Source organism: Odocoileus virginianus, chromosome 6 (genome assembly GCF_023699985.2).
Source record: "Odocoileus virginianus isolate 20LAN1187 ecotype Illinois chromosome 6, Ovbor_1.2, whole genome shotgun sequence".
NCBI lineage: Eukaryota > Metazoa > Chordata > Mammalia > Artiodactyla > Cervidae > Odocoileus > Odocoileus virginianus.
In genome coordinates this window covers 59,303,600-59,320,335 of record NC_069679.1, presented here as the reverse complement: position 1 = coordinate 59,320,335, position 16,736 = coordinate 59,303,600, and the positions used below count along the sequence as shown (strand labels likewise).

The 16,736-nt window shown below is 41.2% G+C and overlaps 1 protein-coding gene across 3 annotated transcripts in view; it reads right to left on the bottom strand.

Annotated features, from left to right (window-relative positions):
- The window catches only part of DAAM1 (dishevelled associated activator of morphogenesis 1), a 180,625-nt gene that overhangs the window by 37,983 nt on the left and 125,906 nt on the right, over window positions 1–16,736 (bottom strand). For all 3 annotated transcript variants that reach the window (XM_020910673.2, XM_020910674.2, XM_070469419.1), the window contains exons 5-15: window positions 11,570–11,664; window positions 9,265–9,598; window positions 8,176–8,286; window positions 7,950–8,053; window positions 6,548–6,614; window positions 6,214–6,331; window positions 5,443–5,581; window positions 5,096–5,154; window positions 1,661–1,848; window positions 906–1,205; window positions 487–594 (exon numbers count right to left, since the gene is read on the bottom strand). In XM_020910673.2, coding sequence (XP_020766332.1) covers window positions 487–594; window positions 906–1,205; window positions 1,661–1,848; window positions 5,096–5,154; window positions 5,443–5,581; window positions 6,214–6,331; window positions 6,548–6,614; window positions 7,950–8,053; window positions 8,176–8,286; window positions 9,265–9,598; window positions 11,570–11,664 — 1,623 coding nt within the window. The remainder of the gene's footprint in view (window positions 1–486; window positions 595–905; window positions 1,206–1,660; window positions 1,849–5,095; window positions 5,155–5,442; window positions 5,582–6,213; window positions 6,332–6,547; window positions 6,615–7,949; window positions 8,054–8,175; window positions 8,287–9,264; window positions 9,599–11,569; window positions 11,665–16,736) is intronic.

Here is a 16,736-nt window from a genome sequence, read left to right as displayed (position 1 = left end):
AAAGAAAACAAAATTGCCCTAAAAATAAAAAAGGCAGTCCCCTTCTGATAATAACCTTGAGATATATATGTATAACTAAAACAGCTTCAGAAATGAACACTGGGATGTAACACTACAAGTTAGGTAATTCTTCTACTAATATCTTCACCTGGTGACCCCTTTGACTAAGCACAAGTGACAAGAAGATAGACTCCTTCCACCAGTGGAGACAAGGTTGTAGACACCAGAGTATGATTCTCTCCAACAAAGAGCTTGTATGCCTGCAACATGTACACACATGCATATGTGTATGCACACACACACAGGCACCGAGTCACACATGCAGACCCAAGTGTTATGCTATTTGTGGGAACATTTCAGGGTAGACCAAACGGCTTAGACTTAAGATGCCCATCACAGCATGGTTAAGACAGATGGCCCAGGGATCATGAACAAGAACATGAACTTCTTAACTGTTTTAGCCATCTGGAGGGCACAAGCTCTTACCTGTTGTCTCTGATAAGCAGAGAAAGTTCTCTCCAGGTCTTCAAGATCTAGAACTTTGAAGACTTTTGTATCATCAATTTCGGTCCATACTGTTCCTTCCAGTTTGTTCTGCAAACATCAAGTTAATAAGTGCTAGGGTTTATAGTTAGACACAAAAAGAACAGATGCAGTTATTTTTTTTTTTTAAAAGTGCTGCTCTCCCAAATTTTTCGCTTACCAGATGCTCAGAATGAGCTGGCTTTAAATAACTTGTCATTTATTTCAGAAGCTTTATCACTTAAATATCTGCGCTAGTGAGAACCCCGAGTCTATGTGAGAAAATGAAACCACTGGAGAGCCAGGGCTGTCCCCCTGTCAGGGACGACATGGTAGGCTGCTAATGCTGTCCGTGAGATGGCAAATGTGAGCAAATGGCTTACCTCAGGCAGCTTAGACCAGTTGAAGGATTTCAGGGCATTTGTGGGCTGAGGAATGTTCTTCTTCTTGAGTGCCAGACCCAAGGGGGCACCAGGAGGTGGCATGATTCCCCCCAAGGGAGGAGGCCCTGGGGGAGGCGGGGGGCCTCCTGGGGGGAGGGGAGGAGGCGGAGGAGGACCCATTCCGCCTGGCAGAGGTGGGGGTGGTGGGGGAGGGAGGAGAGACCCTGGCACAGAGGAAGGAAAGGGTCCCCCGGGGGCTCCAGGTGAGGGTACAGCTGGGAGTGAAGTGCAGACAGCCCTCTGAAAAATAAAGATAGGAAAAGGCAAGGTCAGTGGGAGAAGTAAATCCACCGGACGACTTTGAGAGTCCGACACCCTGCCTAACACGTATGGTACAGAGGAATTCACACATCCGAGACTGTGGGCTCCAAGGGGCAGTTGAGTCGAAGGGACGTATACACGGTGCGCTACGTCTCTCACTGTGGCACCATCCTCCGGTTTGGTTTTCATGATAACAAGTTTTCATTTTGAGAAGCTGATGTGATTTCCTCACTCTTGTGAGAGGATCTGCACTGGAGAACGAACACCCCCACCCATCTCTGCTAACGCGCAGGGTCAGCAGAGGCAGCAGGCTGTACAACCACTGTGATGGGCCAGGAGAGGGTTCAGGCTCTCTTCCCGCCCACAGGGCTGGCTACCTAAGGATGGGGCTCCGGGCTGAGGGAGGCGCCCTGGCCCCGGGCCGGGGGTCTTACCCTGCTCAGCTCGTGCAGCTGGGCCGTGAGGTCCGCCACCTGCTGCTTCACTTGCTTGTGCTCGGTGGTCTCTTTTTCCAGTTTCTCTTTCATTTTATTTAAGGTCTGCATCATCTCTTCCTTCTCCTGGGTCTTGGCATCACATTCTCGCTCTTTCTTTTCCAACTTCTGTTGTAACTCATTGTGCTCTACACAGGAAAACAACTGGACATGAAAATGGTGTACTCTCCAAAGCTGAAGCATTCTTCTCCAAACAGGAAGCTGATTGAGGTTGTCTGGGAGACTCTCTATTAGGCAAATATCACTCCTCCTCTCCATTGAAGGGAGCGACTCGTGGGCTCAACGGTGCTCACGCTTGGAGGGGGCTTTGGATGAACAACTTTATCAACTACATCCGTAAAAGGCAGAAGAGGCCATCTAGTCACAATGCCCAAGAGGAGACACAAGCATGGGCAACCATCTGGGGAGGTGAACACTGCCTGCTTGGTATTTAATTCAGAATCCTGTCCCAGAAATGGCCCCTTAGCCGCACTATGGAAAGTGACTACTAACAGGACCTTTTCACAACTTAAAAATGGGGACGAGAGAGGGCCAGTGTTCATTAGCTGGGTTTGCTGGCTCATGTCCAACTAGTGGAGGGGCTGAAAGGGAGGATACTGCTCTGGGAGGAAGTGTGGGTGCCACACCCAGGGTTTGTCCCAACATGGACAATGCTCCCAACGTGGAGCCATTGCTCCCACTCCCCTCGAGGGCCCCTTAGACTTGAAGTGCTGTATGCTCTGGCATAACAATTATTAAAATTTGGGAGGGCAAATTTTATCATCTCAGCATTAAACACCTTCGGGGCAGGATTACCTACTGAGCATGAGAACCATAAGAGAAGAAAAATTTTACCTCTTAGCTGTGGTTCCACTGACTCCCCCAATCCTGCTATAATGGAACAATGCATCCCATCTTGCATAATGTTTGATTATGCAGCCAACACACCTGCTGACTCTAGCACTGACAAGAGTGATGCTCTTTGAAAAAGAGGACTAATGAGGTTTAGGCTGCACATTTTTATTTCAAATACTTGGTCCCAATCCCTAGTCTTTTTATATCAATAAACCCACTAGAGATAGAACCCACTGGGACAGAGCTACACAGAGTTGGGCTCTGTTACTGAATTTGATAACACATTTAAAATGCTTGCTTTCTCTGTCTCTTACTTTCTCTCTTCTGCGTCCTCCAAAGTCAGAGTTTGCAGAGAAGGGTTCAAGTCACTAAACTCCTTGGATTTTACCACCCTTGGAGGTAAGATAACCGTCAACCTACATCTACCATTCTACAGATGCTTCCCTGACTTCTTCAGCAACATCTAAAAACTACCCCACTGCATCTCCCTTTCCTTCTTCTATCTCCATTTCATTCCTCTTTGATAACTGTTTTTTTTTTTCATTTATTTTTATTAGTTGGAGGCTAATTAGTTTACAGTATTGCAGTGGGTTTTGTCATACATTGACATGAATCAGCCATGGATTTACATGTGTTCCCCATCCTGATCCCCCCTCCCACCTCCCTCTCCATCCCATTGACAACTGTTTAAGACCTGACTTCCTATCACTGGTCATTAGCCTTTGACAAATCTGACCAAGCCTCAGAACCACTTGAGAGACTTTAACATTTCAGAACCCCCAGATCCCATTCCAGGAGTCTATTCTATAGATCAGGGATAGGGCTTAGGAACTTTCCTCTGACTGACCTCGGGCATTTCCTCTAGTACCATCTCAACTGCCTAAATCCTACAAAACTCTCTACCATTTGTTGGTGGTGGTTTAATTGCTAAGTTGTGTCCAAATCTTCAGATGCCATGGACAGTAGCCAGCCAGGCTCCTCTGTCCATGGGATTTCCCAGCAAGAATACTGGAGTCAGTTGTCATTTTCTTCTCCAGGGGATCTTTCTGACCCAGAGATCAAACCCACGTCTCCTGCCTTGTAGATGGTCTCCTGCATTGCAAGTGTATGCTTCACTGCAGAACCATCAGGGAAGCCCTCTACCATTTATTAGGCAAGTAACAAATGCCAGGCTCTATGCTAAAGTCCTCATATATTTCATTTAGTCTTCACAACAACCCTATTAAGTTCAAGCTTGACTTTGCAGAGAGACTGGAGGAGTAAAGGACTTAGCCTACTCACATACCAGTCAGGGGCAGACTGAGACTGAGACTCGGACCCAGAGCCCAGTATAGCACCTGACCTGGCAGCCATCCAGGACATTCCTGCTACATGAATGACGCCCAAGCTTATGTCCTAAGTACTCTCTTCAACTCACACACCTGAGTCTCCGGGCTTCAGGGTATATCCCCAAAACATCACTCATTCATTGACCATCTTCTCTGGTGTAACTTTCTCTTTACCCTACAAGTTACGGTAAGCCAGTGTCTTTATTCTTTCTGTAGCAGTTTCTGGAATTAATTTATAAAAATGTATGTGCAACCTCACTTATTTAAGACCAATCTGAATTCATATGAGGAACCCATAATATAATAGAACTTCATATTCTGTATTTTCCAGTACCAGTGGTGAGACTGTCTTTCTGCTCAATGGACAAAATGTGATATGAGGAAAGGAAATGCTTCAGCATCTTGTGGACTAGCTTTTCAACACATTGACTATCGGGGCGAGTGCTAGTGTATGCCACTGGTGTGAATGCGTCACTTGGATAGGGAAAAGGAAGTCCGTGTGCCAGCATAATGCAAGAGTAGTGGCCAGGAGTATGACTGTTTTCTCAAAGCGTCCAACTTTAACTTGCTAATTTTGAAGGAGGAGAAAAGTTCCAACCATTCTGTGAGTTGTTGTCATGGTGATGGGCATGACCCCCAAGTTACTTGATGCTAAGTGTTGATATCAAAGACATATTGAGAGATTCATCAATAGCTGGCCTGTTAACATTTCATAACATGAACATCTACAATGGTCAATGACTTTCTGCATGATTTCTCTTTTTATAACTGGTGCCAAATTAAGGTCAAATGGAGAATTGGACTGCTGAAACCAAGTGGCCTGAACTTTTCTTTCAAAATTCTGGGTAATCCCTGGGTGTCCCTTATTATATTTCTTAAAATCCAGTGTGCTTTAAAGAGCAGTTATGGGGAAGGTTGGCATGAATGGTAGTTAAGAAAATCTGAACTAATGAATACTGAACAGCACATGCTTAAAAAAATGCAGATGATTATAATAAAAGGATAAAATATTGAGGAATCAACATGACAACTAAGAGAGTCTGATTCAAGAAAAACTAGGCAGACTGCCCTGAAGACATGATGGTGGGAAAAGGCTGTTTATGCACCAATGTCAATAAGAAGCATCAATGCAAATTTCTAAAATATACAGTAAGGAGAGCTGTCCAGTAACCATTAACACAACCTCTTTTCTTGTCAGCACCTCATCATTTACCTTTTCTCATTTTTTCTGCTTGTTCTTTCCACTGCTTAACTTCATTTTCATTAACCAACCTGTATAATAGTTAAAGGAGCATTCATTACAAAAAGCACAAAAGACCGACTGCTAAATGCATGCTCTCTAGGTACAAAAATTGTTTAACACAAGGCAAGTCCTCAGCATGCTTGAGACCCATTTTAAATCCAGAAGTTACACACATATATTACATGTATACACATAGGAACTCATATCTGACCTCCAGAACACTTTAGTTCTCCCAACTGCTATTGTGAAGTAAGATAAAACAAATGTCTTACATTGTTGCTGTTATCTCAAGGGCAGCAATACAAGAAGCAACTTACATCCGGACGACATTCTTGATATTAAAGTTTTCCAAAGGTGTGGAGTCAGGGTCTTGACCTTTGTCATTCTGAATAACTATTTGCTGTATAATTCTATCCAGGAGTAGCCAGTACTGAACTGTGTTGCCACTTCTCTTGTCTAAAAAAAGAAAAGAACAGTGGAAATACTTCAAGTGGTTTCAAAACTTTAATGAGTATTTTTCAACAGGGGTCACCCACCAGTCACAGAACCAGACAAGTAAACACTAGCCTTCCCAAATATCTGAAATCTGGAATCATTGATCATTTACATGATTGAGAGGTACTTGTTATCCCCTTCTATATGTGTTGTAAGGCATATATTTATCTTTTAAATCAAAGTGAGGTTTAATTTATTTTATTCTGAGAGCTTTATAACACCCCTTAAGCTGTGCAACAACTTTGTTGTTGTTGTTGTTTAGTCACTAAGTCATGTCCGACTCAGACCCCATGGACTGTAGCCCACCAGGCTCCTCTGTCCATGAGGTTTCCCAGGCAAGAATACTGGAGTGGGGTGCCATTGCCTTCTCCAGGGATCTTCCGATCCAGGGATCGAACCCGTGTCTCCTGCATCGGTAGGCCAGTTCTTCACCACCGAGCATCCAGGGAAGCCCGCAGACACACTGAGCCATCAAAAACCAAGGTCTGGATTCCCCGGTGTGCACTCAACCTGAGCCACACTGTTCAGATGACAGAGGCCTCTGAATGATGTCCCCACAGTCACAAACACGTGTGAATCACAAACACACTCACAAGGCATTTGGAGGCAGTGGTGCAGGATGGACATGAAGTGCGGGTAAGCTTCACTGTGGGTGAGCCTCTTCCTGGTCAGTTCAAACATCTGAGTAGCACTTTTTGTGTCTATGTGAACCTGTTTCATATAAAAAAGAAATCTAAATCAAGCATTCAAGTTCTTCAATTCCTACAAGGTAAGCAAATCCAAGGCAAATAGAGCCTAATCCTGCCACTTAGGTAGCAAAACAGAAATGTGATTTTGCTCTTATATTACACAACTCTATGACACACATTACCACAGGGAAATTTGTGAGCTGCCGAGTCAAAACAGAATAATTGTAAGTATACGTACCAGTTCAAATCTTTTGGCAAATTCTAGCTCATCTTCATTTCGGAGCATTTCAAAAAAATCTAAATGCCTGAAAGACAAAGACAATTTACTAAAAGTAGAACATCCTATAAACAGAGGCACATAGGAATCAGGACATAAATACTAAGACCTTTCCTAAAATTTCAGAGATATTTCTAAAAGAAGAATCACAACAGAATTAAAATGCCTTCCCTTAACTATGTGCTAAGGAATAAAAGACATCATGTATCTCAAATGAGATCATTACAAGAGACAAATCTAAAAGCCTAGGAGGCCTGGCATGTAGAAGACAATTCATAAAAGTTTACATTCCAAAAGCAACCAAATCCAGATTCCACTCACAGAATCTCTTCATGGAAAAATAAGTCCATATAAGTAACTTGCTTGACCACTGAATTAAAGATTACAGAGCAACGGTCATGCCTTTCACTTATTTATACAAATATTTACTGAGCCCCTAGCTATTGATACTGGGGATGATTAGTTCCGTGGAGACAAATACATGCAGGTAAAGGGAGTAGAGAATGATGGGGGTGAAGTAAAGTAGAGAATCTGAACACAGTGACTGGAAAAGATCTCGCTGCACAGGAACAAGCAATTTGGACATCTGTGGGACAATCTTTTAATGCTGAGGAAACAGTAGGTGCAAATGCCCTGAGGCAAGTCTACGTGATCGTAGACTATCAAGAAAAGAAGCATGGTGGAGTGCATGAATGAGGGAGAAGAGTGGTAAAAGGAAAGATCTGAAAACTTGTAGGGTATGGTAGAAATCGTAAAATTTGCAGACAAGCAAATGAACAGGGAAGTGGATATTAACATGCACAGAATGTCTATCAAAGATGCCATGTGATTCCACATGTTTTACAGTAACATTTCATAAGAGCCCTTAAAGATAGTGTTGTCATCATCATCACTATTTCTTCAGGTATAAAAACAGTAAGGTTCACAAAAATTGAGTAACTTGATCAGAACACACAGCAAATAGGCAGCAGCACTAGGATATGAATTCCCATTTAATCTCAAAACCTACACTAAGTTCTGTACACAATCTGCTGCTTCTTTTATTGAGAAGTGAAGTGAAATGAAGTCGCTCAGTTGTGTCCGACTCTTTGCGACCCCATGGACTGTAGCCCCCAGGCTCCTCGGTCCATGGGATTTTCCAGGCATGAATACTGGAGTGGGTTGCTACTTCCTTCTCCAGGGAAATCTTCCCAACCCAGGGATCGAACCCAGGTCTCCCGCACTGTAGGCAGACACTTTACCGTCTGAGCCACCATTACCTGGTCTAACATTTTGGTACAATTTCCTTAGGTCACAAGTAGTTCAGACTGGCACTACACACATGGAAAACACATGCACTATCTCTTGTAACACTGTGGCTTACCTATCTAATGTTGAATTTTCATGTTCCCTTAATTTATCTATTACAGGCTGAATTCCCAACATCAGAAATTCATAGCGAAGATGAAGTCTAAAGTCCAAACTTTCCTGAAAGTAGAAGGGTGATGGGATACTTTTTAAGCTCTTTAGAGAACATACTTTTTAGTATTTTTTTAAAAAATTGTTCTTTAACAATATATGTTTTAGATTGTGACACAGAAGGCTCTTACCACTCCTGCGCCTTGGCTTAGCACTGCATTGATGAAAGACATGATGGCAGTCTTAAGACTCACTTCATCTCGATACCGCCCCGTGCTCTTATCCAAGTCATTAATTAACGTCTACCAAGGATACAAATGTGAAAACAAAGGACTGAATAGTTACTACCTTACATTCATTTTATTAATTTTTTAATACTCAGAAGTTAATTTTTAAAACCTTGTGTTGAGTCAAAATTACATCGATCCATAGAAAGCTACCTTTTTTCCTTAAGATTAGTCCTAAAAACTCTACTTTCACAATTCTTACATCATATATGTTTATACATACATGTATACAAAGTATTAACACAAAAGACTGTGCTTCATTAATTTTACTTGTTTTTCCTGAGTATAAAAAAATGTGGTAACATAATCTCACTGTTTATATTGATCCTAAATCAAGACTGACAATCTGTAAAGTTTTCAGAGAACACCCATTTAGTGGATTGAAAAGTGTATTACATAATGTGTAGAAAGGAGGGAGGGCTACATTTTTAAATTCAGGGCAACAATCTTCCCTTCTCCACAAGGGATGTGTTCTAACATCCCCAGTGGATGTCTGAAGCCGTGGGTAGTACTGAACCCTATATATACTCCTATACAGACTTTGTTTTTCCTCCACTGACAGCGGGGTGGTGTATAAGTTGTGGGTATTCTAGACAAAGGGATGATTCACATCCTGGGAGGGGCGGAGCAGGATGGCATGAGATTTTATCACATTACTCACAACAGCTGCACAATTTAAAGCTTATGAATTGTTTATTTCTAGAAGTTTCCATTTAATACTTTCAAACAGCAGTTGATCACGGGTCATTAGCACTGTGGAAAGCAAAACTGCAGGTAAGAGGGGAGGACTACTGGAAATCCACAACCCCATATGACCAACTACAAAAGAATATTCTACTGTACCCAAGAGCACGGAAAAACTTGAAGCCACATATGAATGCTCACCACAGGGGGAAATTTCAAGTTAGGCACCCTCCCCACCACCACCACCCAGGGGCCAGGAGAGGCACCTGTCATGAGGCAGGAATGAAGATGTGGTGTGGAAGCACCCACCTGAAAGCGGGTTCTCTCGCTGGCATACTTCTGGTAGTGCAGCATGGCCTGCAGAACCTTCTTGTGGCCCCCGGGAACCAGGCACACAGCGCCCAAGATTTCCAGCACGGCCACCTTCGTCTTAATGTTCTCTGTGCTCAGACTCTGAGCAATAACATTAATACTCTCAGAATGAGCCAGGACATGAGCCCGACCTTGAGAGTTGTTCATTAGCGCCTTTATACATCCTATGAGAGAGGTATGTATTCGAGACTCTGAGGTCTCGTAGTCCATGGTCTTTAGAAAGTTGAGAATACATGATAGGCCATCCAAGTCAATGAATCTGGTTACAAACCTGTCATGAGAAGAAGATTAAAGTGCATCAGACTTAAGTCTCTTTGGAATTCTTTAATAGCCCTTAAGAGAAAAGTTTAGGGGGGTGGGGGTCAGGAGGAAGTAAGAAGATGTAGTTCCTAAAGTAACAGAAGGCTTACATTGATGAAGTCTTCTTAATTGGAGGCCTCTTCCTTGGCACAGACCCAATGGTCAGGTCTAACCAGAAGTGTGAAAAAAATCTCCATTTGAGTTAGAAAAGATCTTAGTTGATATAAATAACCAATTAACAGACCTTATAACCATAGGAAACCAGGAACAAGAAGACACTCAGATATCTGCCTTAGGTTAAAGTCATCTGCTGATCCTGTGTTAGGATAGCATCCAGCCTCCAGGCATGTTTAAGTGTTGACCACTGACTCAAGCATGCCCCACACCAATGAAAGTCAAAATGCATCCCTAAACTCCAGAATATTTACTTGCCAAATGATAATCTATTTTCTTAAGGTTTCATAGCAAAGCCCTCCTTTTGTATGACATGCTATATGGAATCCCAATATATAAAACAAATAAAAGCAATACTTGATTACTATATACTAATATTTTTATATTTACAGCACTTATTTACTTTAAAGTCAATCAAAGAGAAAAATTCACAATGTACATCTGCAGGTTAAGCCTTTTGAAAAATTCAAAGTAACAAAACCTAGATTACTCCAGAAATTTCCAAACTTATTTAGCCTTGGGCATCCACTAACATCTGAGAATTTGGAACACATATACAGAGGAAAACACAGTTAGGATAGGCTAGAAAACTTCTGTCATTAAACTGTATATAACTTTTGAGAAATCAGCAGATTTTTCTTATCATTTTATAGTCAAATATAGGGAATCTTTATTGTCCAGTCACTTCATCCAACCATGTGACCAAGAAAGATCTAGCCAAGCTTCATTCATAGCACTTGTTCTAATGAAATGCACCTATAAGCACCCCCATATCCTACCAAAACTTAAGGGCACTAATAAAGGTGTGCGAGGCATACAGTAGGTGATAATCCATCTTTTATAACAGTTTTACTGAGCAATAACTCACATGCCATAAAATCCATACTTTCAAAATTATAATTCAGTGATTTTTAATATATTCACAGTGTTGTACAACCATGTTCATGATCTGATTTTGGAACATTTTAATTACCCCAAGAAAACCATTAACCTTTCCTAATCAACCCTAGAAGAACATTTCCCTCTCTTCCTAACCCACTTATCTTTTGTCTCTATGGATTGGCCTTTTGGGGATATTTCATATAAACAGAATCTTACAATATGCGGTCCTTTGTGTCTGGCTTCTTTCACTTTGCATAAATATTTTCAAGGCCTATCCATGTGGTAGCATGTATCAGTACTCCATTACTTTTTATGGCTGAAAAGTATTCCATTATATAGATACATCACATTTTACTTATGAATCCATCAGTTGATAGAATTTGGATAGCTTCCATTTCTGGCTATTATAAATAATGCTGAAATTCACATATAAGGTTTCAGGGGACATATTTTTACTTCCCTTGGCTATATATCAAGAAGGAGCAACACTGCTGGTTCATATGGCAGCACAATGTTTAATATTCTGAGGAACTGTCTAGCTGTTTTTTAAAGTGGTTGCACCATTTTATATTCCCACCATCAGTGAATGAGGGTTACAATTTCTCCACATCTATACCAACACTTGTTAGTCTGCCATTTTTAACTTTAGCCATCTTCATACCTGTCTACATCTTTTTTAACAGAAGAAAAATAATTTAGTGAATGTTCAATGTGTAAGGTATTTCATCCACGGTTTAATTACATGTTTTTATTTTAAGACTACCCCAAAAGTTTGGCTATTGCAGAAAAATTAAGAAAAAGGAAGGGAAAAAAGAAAATAGGAAGAAAGTAGAAAAGAAGAAAAAGAAGAGAGACAAGTGGTACATGCTGCCTAGTAAAACATTACCTCATTGGTTTTGTCCTTAGTGCTGTCTTCAGACTCTCTATAGTTTTACTTCTCTCTTCTTCTTCTTCCTTCTCTAAAGCCAGCAGAGATTTTCTCTATGCAAAGAAAATTATAAAGTAACTTCTTTAAATTATATGTTTTAATTATGGCACAAGCAAAACAAGCCCACAGATCACGTTACTATCACTTTTAATACAAACAATCAAATGAAACTATGACTAAGATTTACTATAAGCCAGCATGTAGAGCAAAAGCACCAAGAATTCCACAAATTCATTCTCTCTACTACAAGTTAGTTCTTTTGAATTTAAATAAAGTTTGAAGAAAGTGTTGAGAAATCTTAGTAGATATTGTTTTCCAAGTACTTATATAACTATTCTATAACTACACTCTGATGAAGATATTACTATTTATACTTGATAGAAAGATTAGACACATAGTTAAATATAACATTCTGACAATGAAATATTATCACACTTATCAAACAGAGGCAGGCAGCAATCTTCCCATGCTCTCTCTCTCATTCCTCAGCCAAAAAGTGTAATCTAATTAGTTTTAAGAATGATTAAATTCAACTTGACATAAAGATAGACAATTCCTTTGCTTAAGTTTTAGAAATGATTCAACATCATTTGGAAATCAGGGTATAGTGTGTGTGTGTGTGTGTGTGTGTTGTCTTCCTACCCAGGACTAGAGCAGTACTTTTCTTTTTTTTTCCCCCCATTTATTTTTATTAGTTGGAGGTAGAGCAGTACTTTTCAAACTTTAACAAGGATACAAATTTCCTGGGGAAGCTTGTTAAAATTCTGGTCCTGATTTGGCATATCTGAGGTGAAGCCAAAGATGCTGAGCTCCTGATGGAGCTGATGCTACAGTCTATAGACCTCACTTCAAAGAGGAAGGCCCTAGGAAGCAGATCTTGGTTGATATCACAAAGTCATGAATGCTAGTAAGATTCACAGACTTGTTAAAAAGTTGTTTTCATTCCTTTTACCTCATGGTCACCTATGTGTACTAAAAGTTGTTGTTGTTGAGTCACTAAGTGGTGTCCAATTCTTTGCAACTCTATGATCTGTAGCCCACCAGGCCCCTCTGTCCATGGAATTCTCCAGGCAAGAATACTGGAGTGAGTTGCCATTTCCTCCTCCAGGGGATCCTCCTGATCCAGGTATTGAAGCCACATCTTCTGCATTAGCAGGTGAATTATTTTATCACTGAGCCACCAGGGAAGCCTGATACTAAAAGAATCCCAAGGCTTAAAAGATGCTTAAGGAGCATCCCTAGGTGCCTCCACCCACAGAACCACAGGTCCCTTGCCTTCTTCCTACTTTTAACATGTGCTTGTCCAGTTTCAGTGTTTCTACCTGTTACCTATTATGATAAAACGCATGGTTGGGAAACAGACTGGGATATTGAAGAAAACATTTGGCTCTTATTCACATGTCTCAATGGTACAGTCTCTCCCTTTCTTTCAGGACCACACATCATCAAGGGGTGACTTTACTTAATTTTTTCACGTTCACAGTATAAGCATTAAGTAACTAAATGTTAACTAAAACCTAAATTTGACTTCATACTTAGGAGGGTAAAGCTCAAAGCAAACACATATCAGTATCATTCATAGCAATTGAAATAAATATCAGTAAAGTCTTGTTTAGTATACTTGAATTATTTCTGTTAAAGCTGTCCTCTTGCTAGAGATGTGCCCTGACAGCTGTCACCAGAGGATGGCAGGGGAAGAGGCTGTGTGTGCAAAGAGCCAATGAATTTCTTCATGGCTCCGTGAGACCCATATCCTGGAAAATCTAGCACAAATCCAGCCAAGAACGTTTAATCTCCTGTGGCACAGCTGAATTTGTTTAGACTCTCAAGCAATCACTTTGAATCCACAGTCCAGGATCAAAACTTTTATGAACATCACTTCTTGTCCCTAAGCTTAGTCACCCAAACCTCCCAAATTAAAGACTAAATACATTTCTTATTGTGGTTCATTAATACCAAATAAAGATGCACATATTTATCCTTTTAACAATCTTGGGGAAGGGGGAAGCTCCAAATAAAGGCAGACTACATTAAGTCTCTCCCTAGAGGAGTTGGGAGTTTTATGAAAAGAAATTTAAATTAGAATTTCCTTTCCCATATAAGAACTAGTACTTTCGTCTCAAAACAGAAGACATTATCCTCTTTTCTGTGTGTAGTACAATTAAGAGTTGAATCTAAGATTGTTTATTATATTGAGAAAATCGATTCTATGTAGATGAAGCTGATATTCTAAAATGACTTTTCAAAATAAAATAATTTATATGAAGTCTCAAGTTTTCAAGCTTCACATTTATGGAGAAGTCTAAATTTGCAGTTTTTCATAGAAAAGGGGGATTCTTTTTTAAGTAAGGAAATGCTTACATTTCCTAAGATGACTGCTATGCCAAACAGCCAGGATACACCTTGGCATACACTGGACAGGGCTGTGGTGGCCTCCTTGGGCGTGCTAACCACTTACTAAATCCCTGCTCATTTGAGGAGTGGGCAAAGGACAGAGCGCGTCCTAGCAGAGGCTCCTCTGGTCAAGGCTGCTGAGGTTTACACTGGAACATGCAGGGAGGAGAGAGATGTACAAACCAGGCACAGAAACCATCCCTGGCTGGGAAAGTCTGGAAGTAAGCTTCTTTTTGAAAGGTTTCACCGGTGTGAAATCAATAAGCCAACCGGCTAAGCACACAGAACTTCATCACCTCACATCCTTGTTCCCTGAGAGTACACGCAGAAGCCACACACCAAGAAAGTCCAGGCCCTTCTGGAACACGCTCTCCTTTTATTAAACTGTTTTTCACTCTTTAAAAGCCAACAGATCACCCAGGGGTCCTTTAAAGAACAAAGAGTTCTTGTTACGAGGCTTCCATAAAGCAACTGCACTTGTTCCACAAAGGGCTGCACAGACCAGTTAAGTGCTCTGGTTCTCAACTTGGACTATTTATCAGGCTCTGCAGACGCATGTCCCACCTCAGAAAAGCTGGGAGGTGGGGCGTGGGTGGGATCTCCAGGCCTCTTCCACAGTGATAAAGGATTTTAAAAACCTAGTTAGTGACAGGCAAGCTGGAAAGGAGTCTTTGAGCTGATAGGCTTGACTGATAGGCTTCAATTCCAGCTCTACCACTTCCAAATGAGATGACCTTGAGCAAGGTAACCTTTATCTGAGTCTCAGACTCCTTATCTATAAGTAGCACTTAGAGCCGAGGGTGCTTGTAAGGATTTAAAACAGCACGTAAAGTCCCTGTTAGTCTGCCTGTCACAGGACGCACTCAATAGCAGCAGCTGCTACTGGTGCTGAAGACAATGGATGATGATGATGTGGATAAACACCCCTTCAACAATTCCCAAAACAGAGCCAGAGAGTTTGGCTGCCAAACCAGGAAAGGACCGGGAGGAGTCATGTGCCTTTCCAAGTCCCCAGGGATGATGTCTCAGAATTTCCGCTGTGAGGAATTCTCCAGAGAGGTTAGCAAGACCTCTAAGGAGGTGGTGGCCACTTAGGGCGAGAAAAACGGAAAACTCAAGCAAAGGGTTTCTGGTCTCCTCAGACCTCCTTGCTCCTTTATAGATGCAGAAGTGTTGAGGCCTCATTATTTCATCAATTGTTATAATGCCTTTACTCTTAACCCTGAAAAGATGCTAGCTTTGTCCTTCAAGGAGCAGAAGAAAGTTTTGCTAGGTGTTTAATGCATTTGTTGTTGTTTAGTTGCTAAGTCTGACTCTTTGCAACCCCCCATGGAGCCTGCCAGGCTCCTCGGTCCTTCACTTTCTCCCAGAGTTTGCTCACACTCATGTCCATAAAGAAGAGCAAAGTCACTAACATTTAAGGGCCTGGAGATATTCTCAGAGAGGGCTTTAGATTAGGAAGCAAGTATAATTGAAATGTAGATGATGTGTGAATGTAGCAAAAGGTTCTGGATGAAGGAAAAGGGAGGTTCTTGAAGAAGTGCTACAAACTGGCACATCGGGGACCTTCTAGCACAGGAAATAAGCCAGGCCAACTCCGGACAAGGCGTGGAGTAAGTCACTAAAGGACAGATTAACCCAACTGCCCTAAAATGTGAAGAAAGGACAAAACCCAGTTATTTAGTACTTCTCTGCTCACAGAAGTGAATGCATTAACAAAGGAGCAACTTTCCACGTTAGACATCAAATAAGGCTGACTTAATTAGAAAGAGAGACAGCCTGCCTGACAGCTCTTTTTTTCCCCTAACAGCCAAGAACAAGATTTCAGAAATAACCTTTACGTGCAGGAAATGCAAATGGCTCTGTATTATTATTGCTCAGGCGGATGGAGAGAAAATCCCCGAAGGCCATCATAAGCCTCATGTTCTGTTAACACATTCATATGAATGCTGAGATCACCCTTTTCTCATCTTTGTGTCAGATGCCTGGTAGAAGGATTTGGTGGTTACTTTCTGTTCTTTTCTGCTGTGCTTTTAGAGAAACCCTTGGGGCAAAAGCTTATGCAGTTTCTTCTATAATTTATACAGCTCTGTTCACATGTACCAGGCTGTTTATTTTATTCATGATGTGACAGCAGAAGCAGCCTCATCAAAGGAAAAGCTAGAGAAGAGGAAGTTATGAAAAGTCAAGGCCTCTGAAAGTTTAGCAGAAGTGTGAATGATTCACATATTCTAGTCAGTTTTTAACTTTTTTAGCAGCAGCAAAATATTAGACAATCTAGAATGTTTGCTCTAAGTGATAAGAAATGAATTCTCCCCAAGGACTCTGGGGACAGGAGGAAAGGGAGAGGTGGAGAAAATACCATGGAAGTTGTCATCTGCTTGAATGGAATAAACTCAAAGTTGAACCTGACAGATACACTCTTAAAATCAGAAGTGTGCCCACGGAGGCAAAGACTGCTCTGCTGTGGGAAACCTCCAACTTCTATCAACACGGACAGGATTTAAGCTATTAAGACTCAAATGTTGATGATGTGTTTTCTGCTGTGTATCTTTGCTGATCCCTCAAGCAGCTCAAAACTCTGACATCACAGAGATATCCATGTGACTGGAATGTGTATTTTAGACATTGAGAACACCTTTTTAGTGATTACAAAATCAAAAATCCACCTACCAAAGATTTCCCAAGAATATCTCAGCATTATTACTATCATGCCTTTTCACTAAACCAC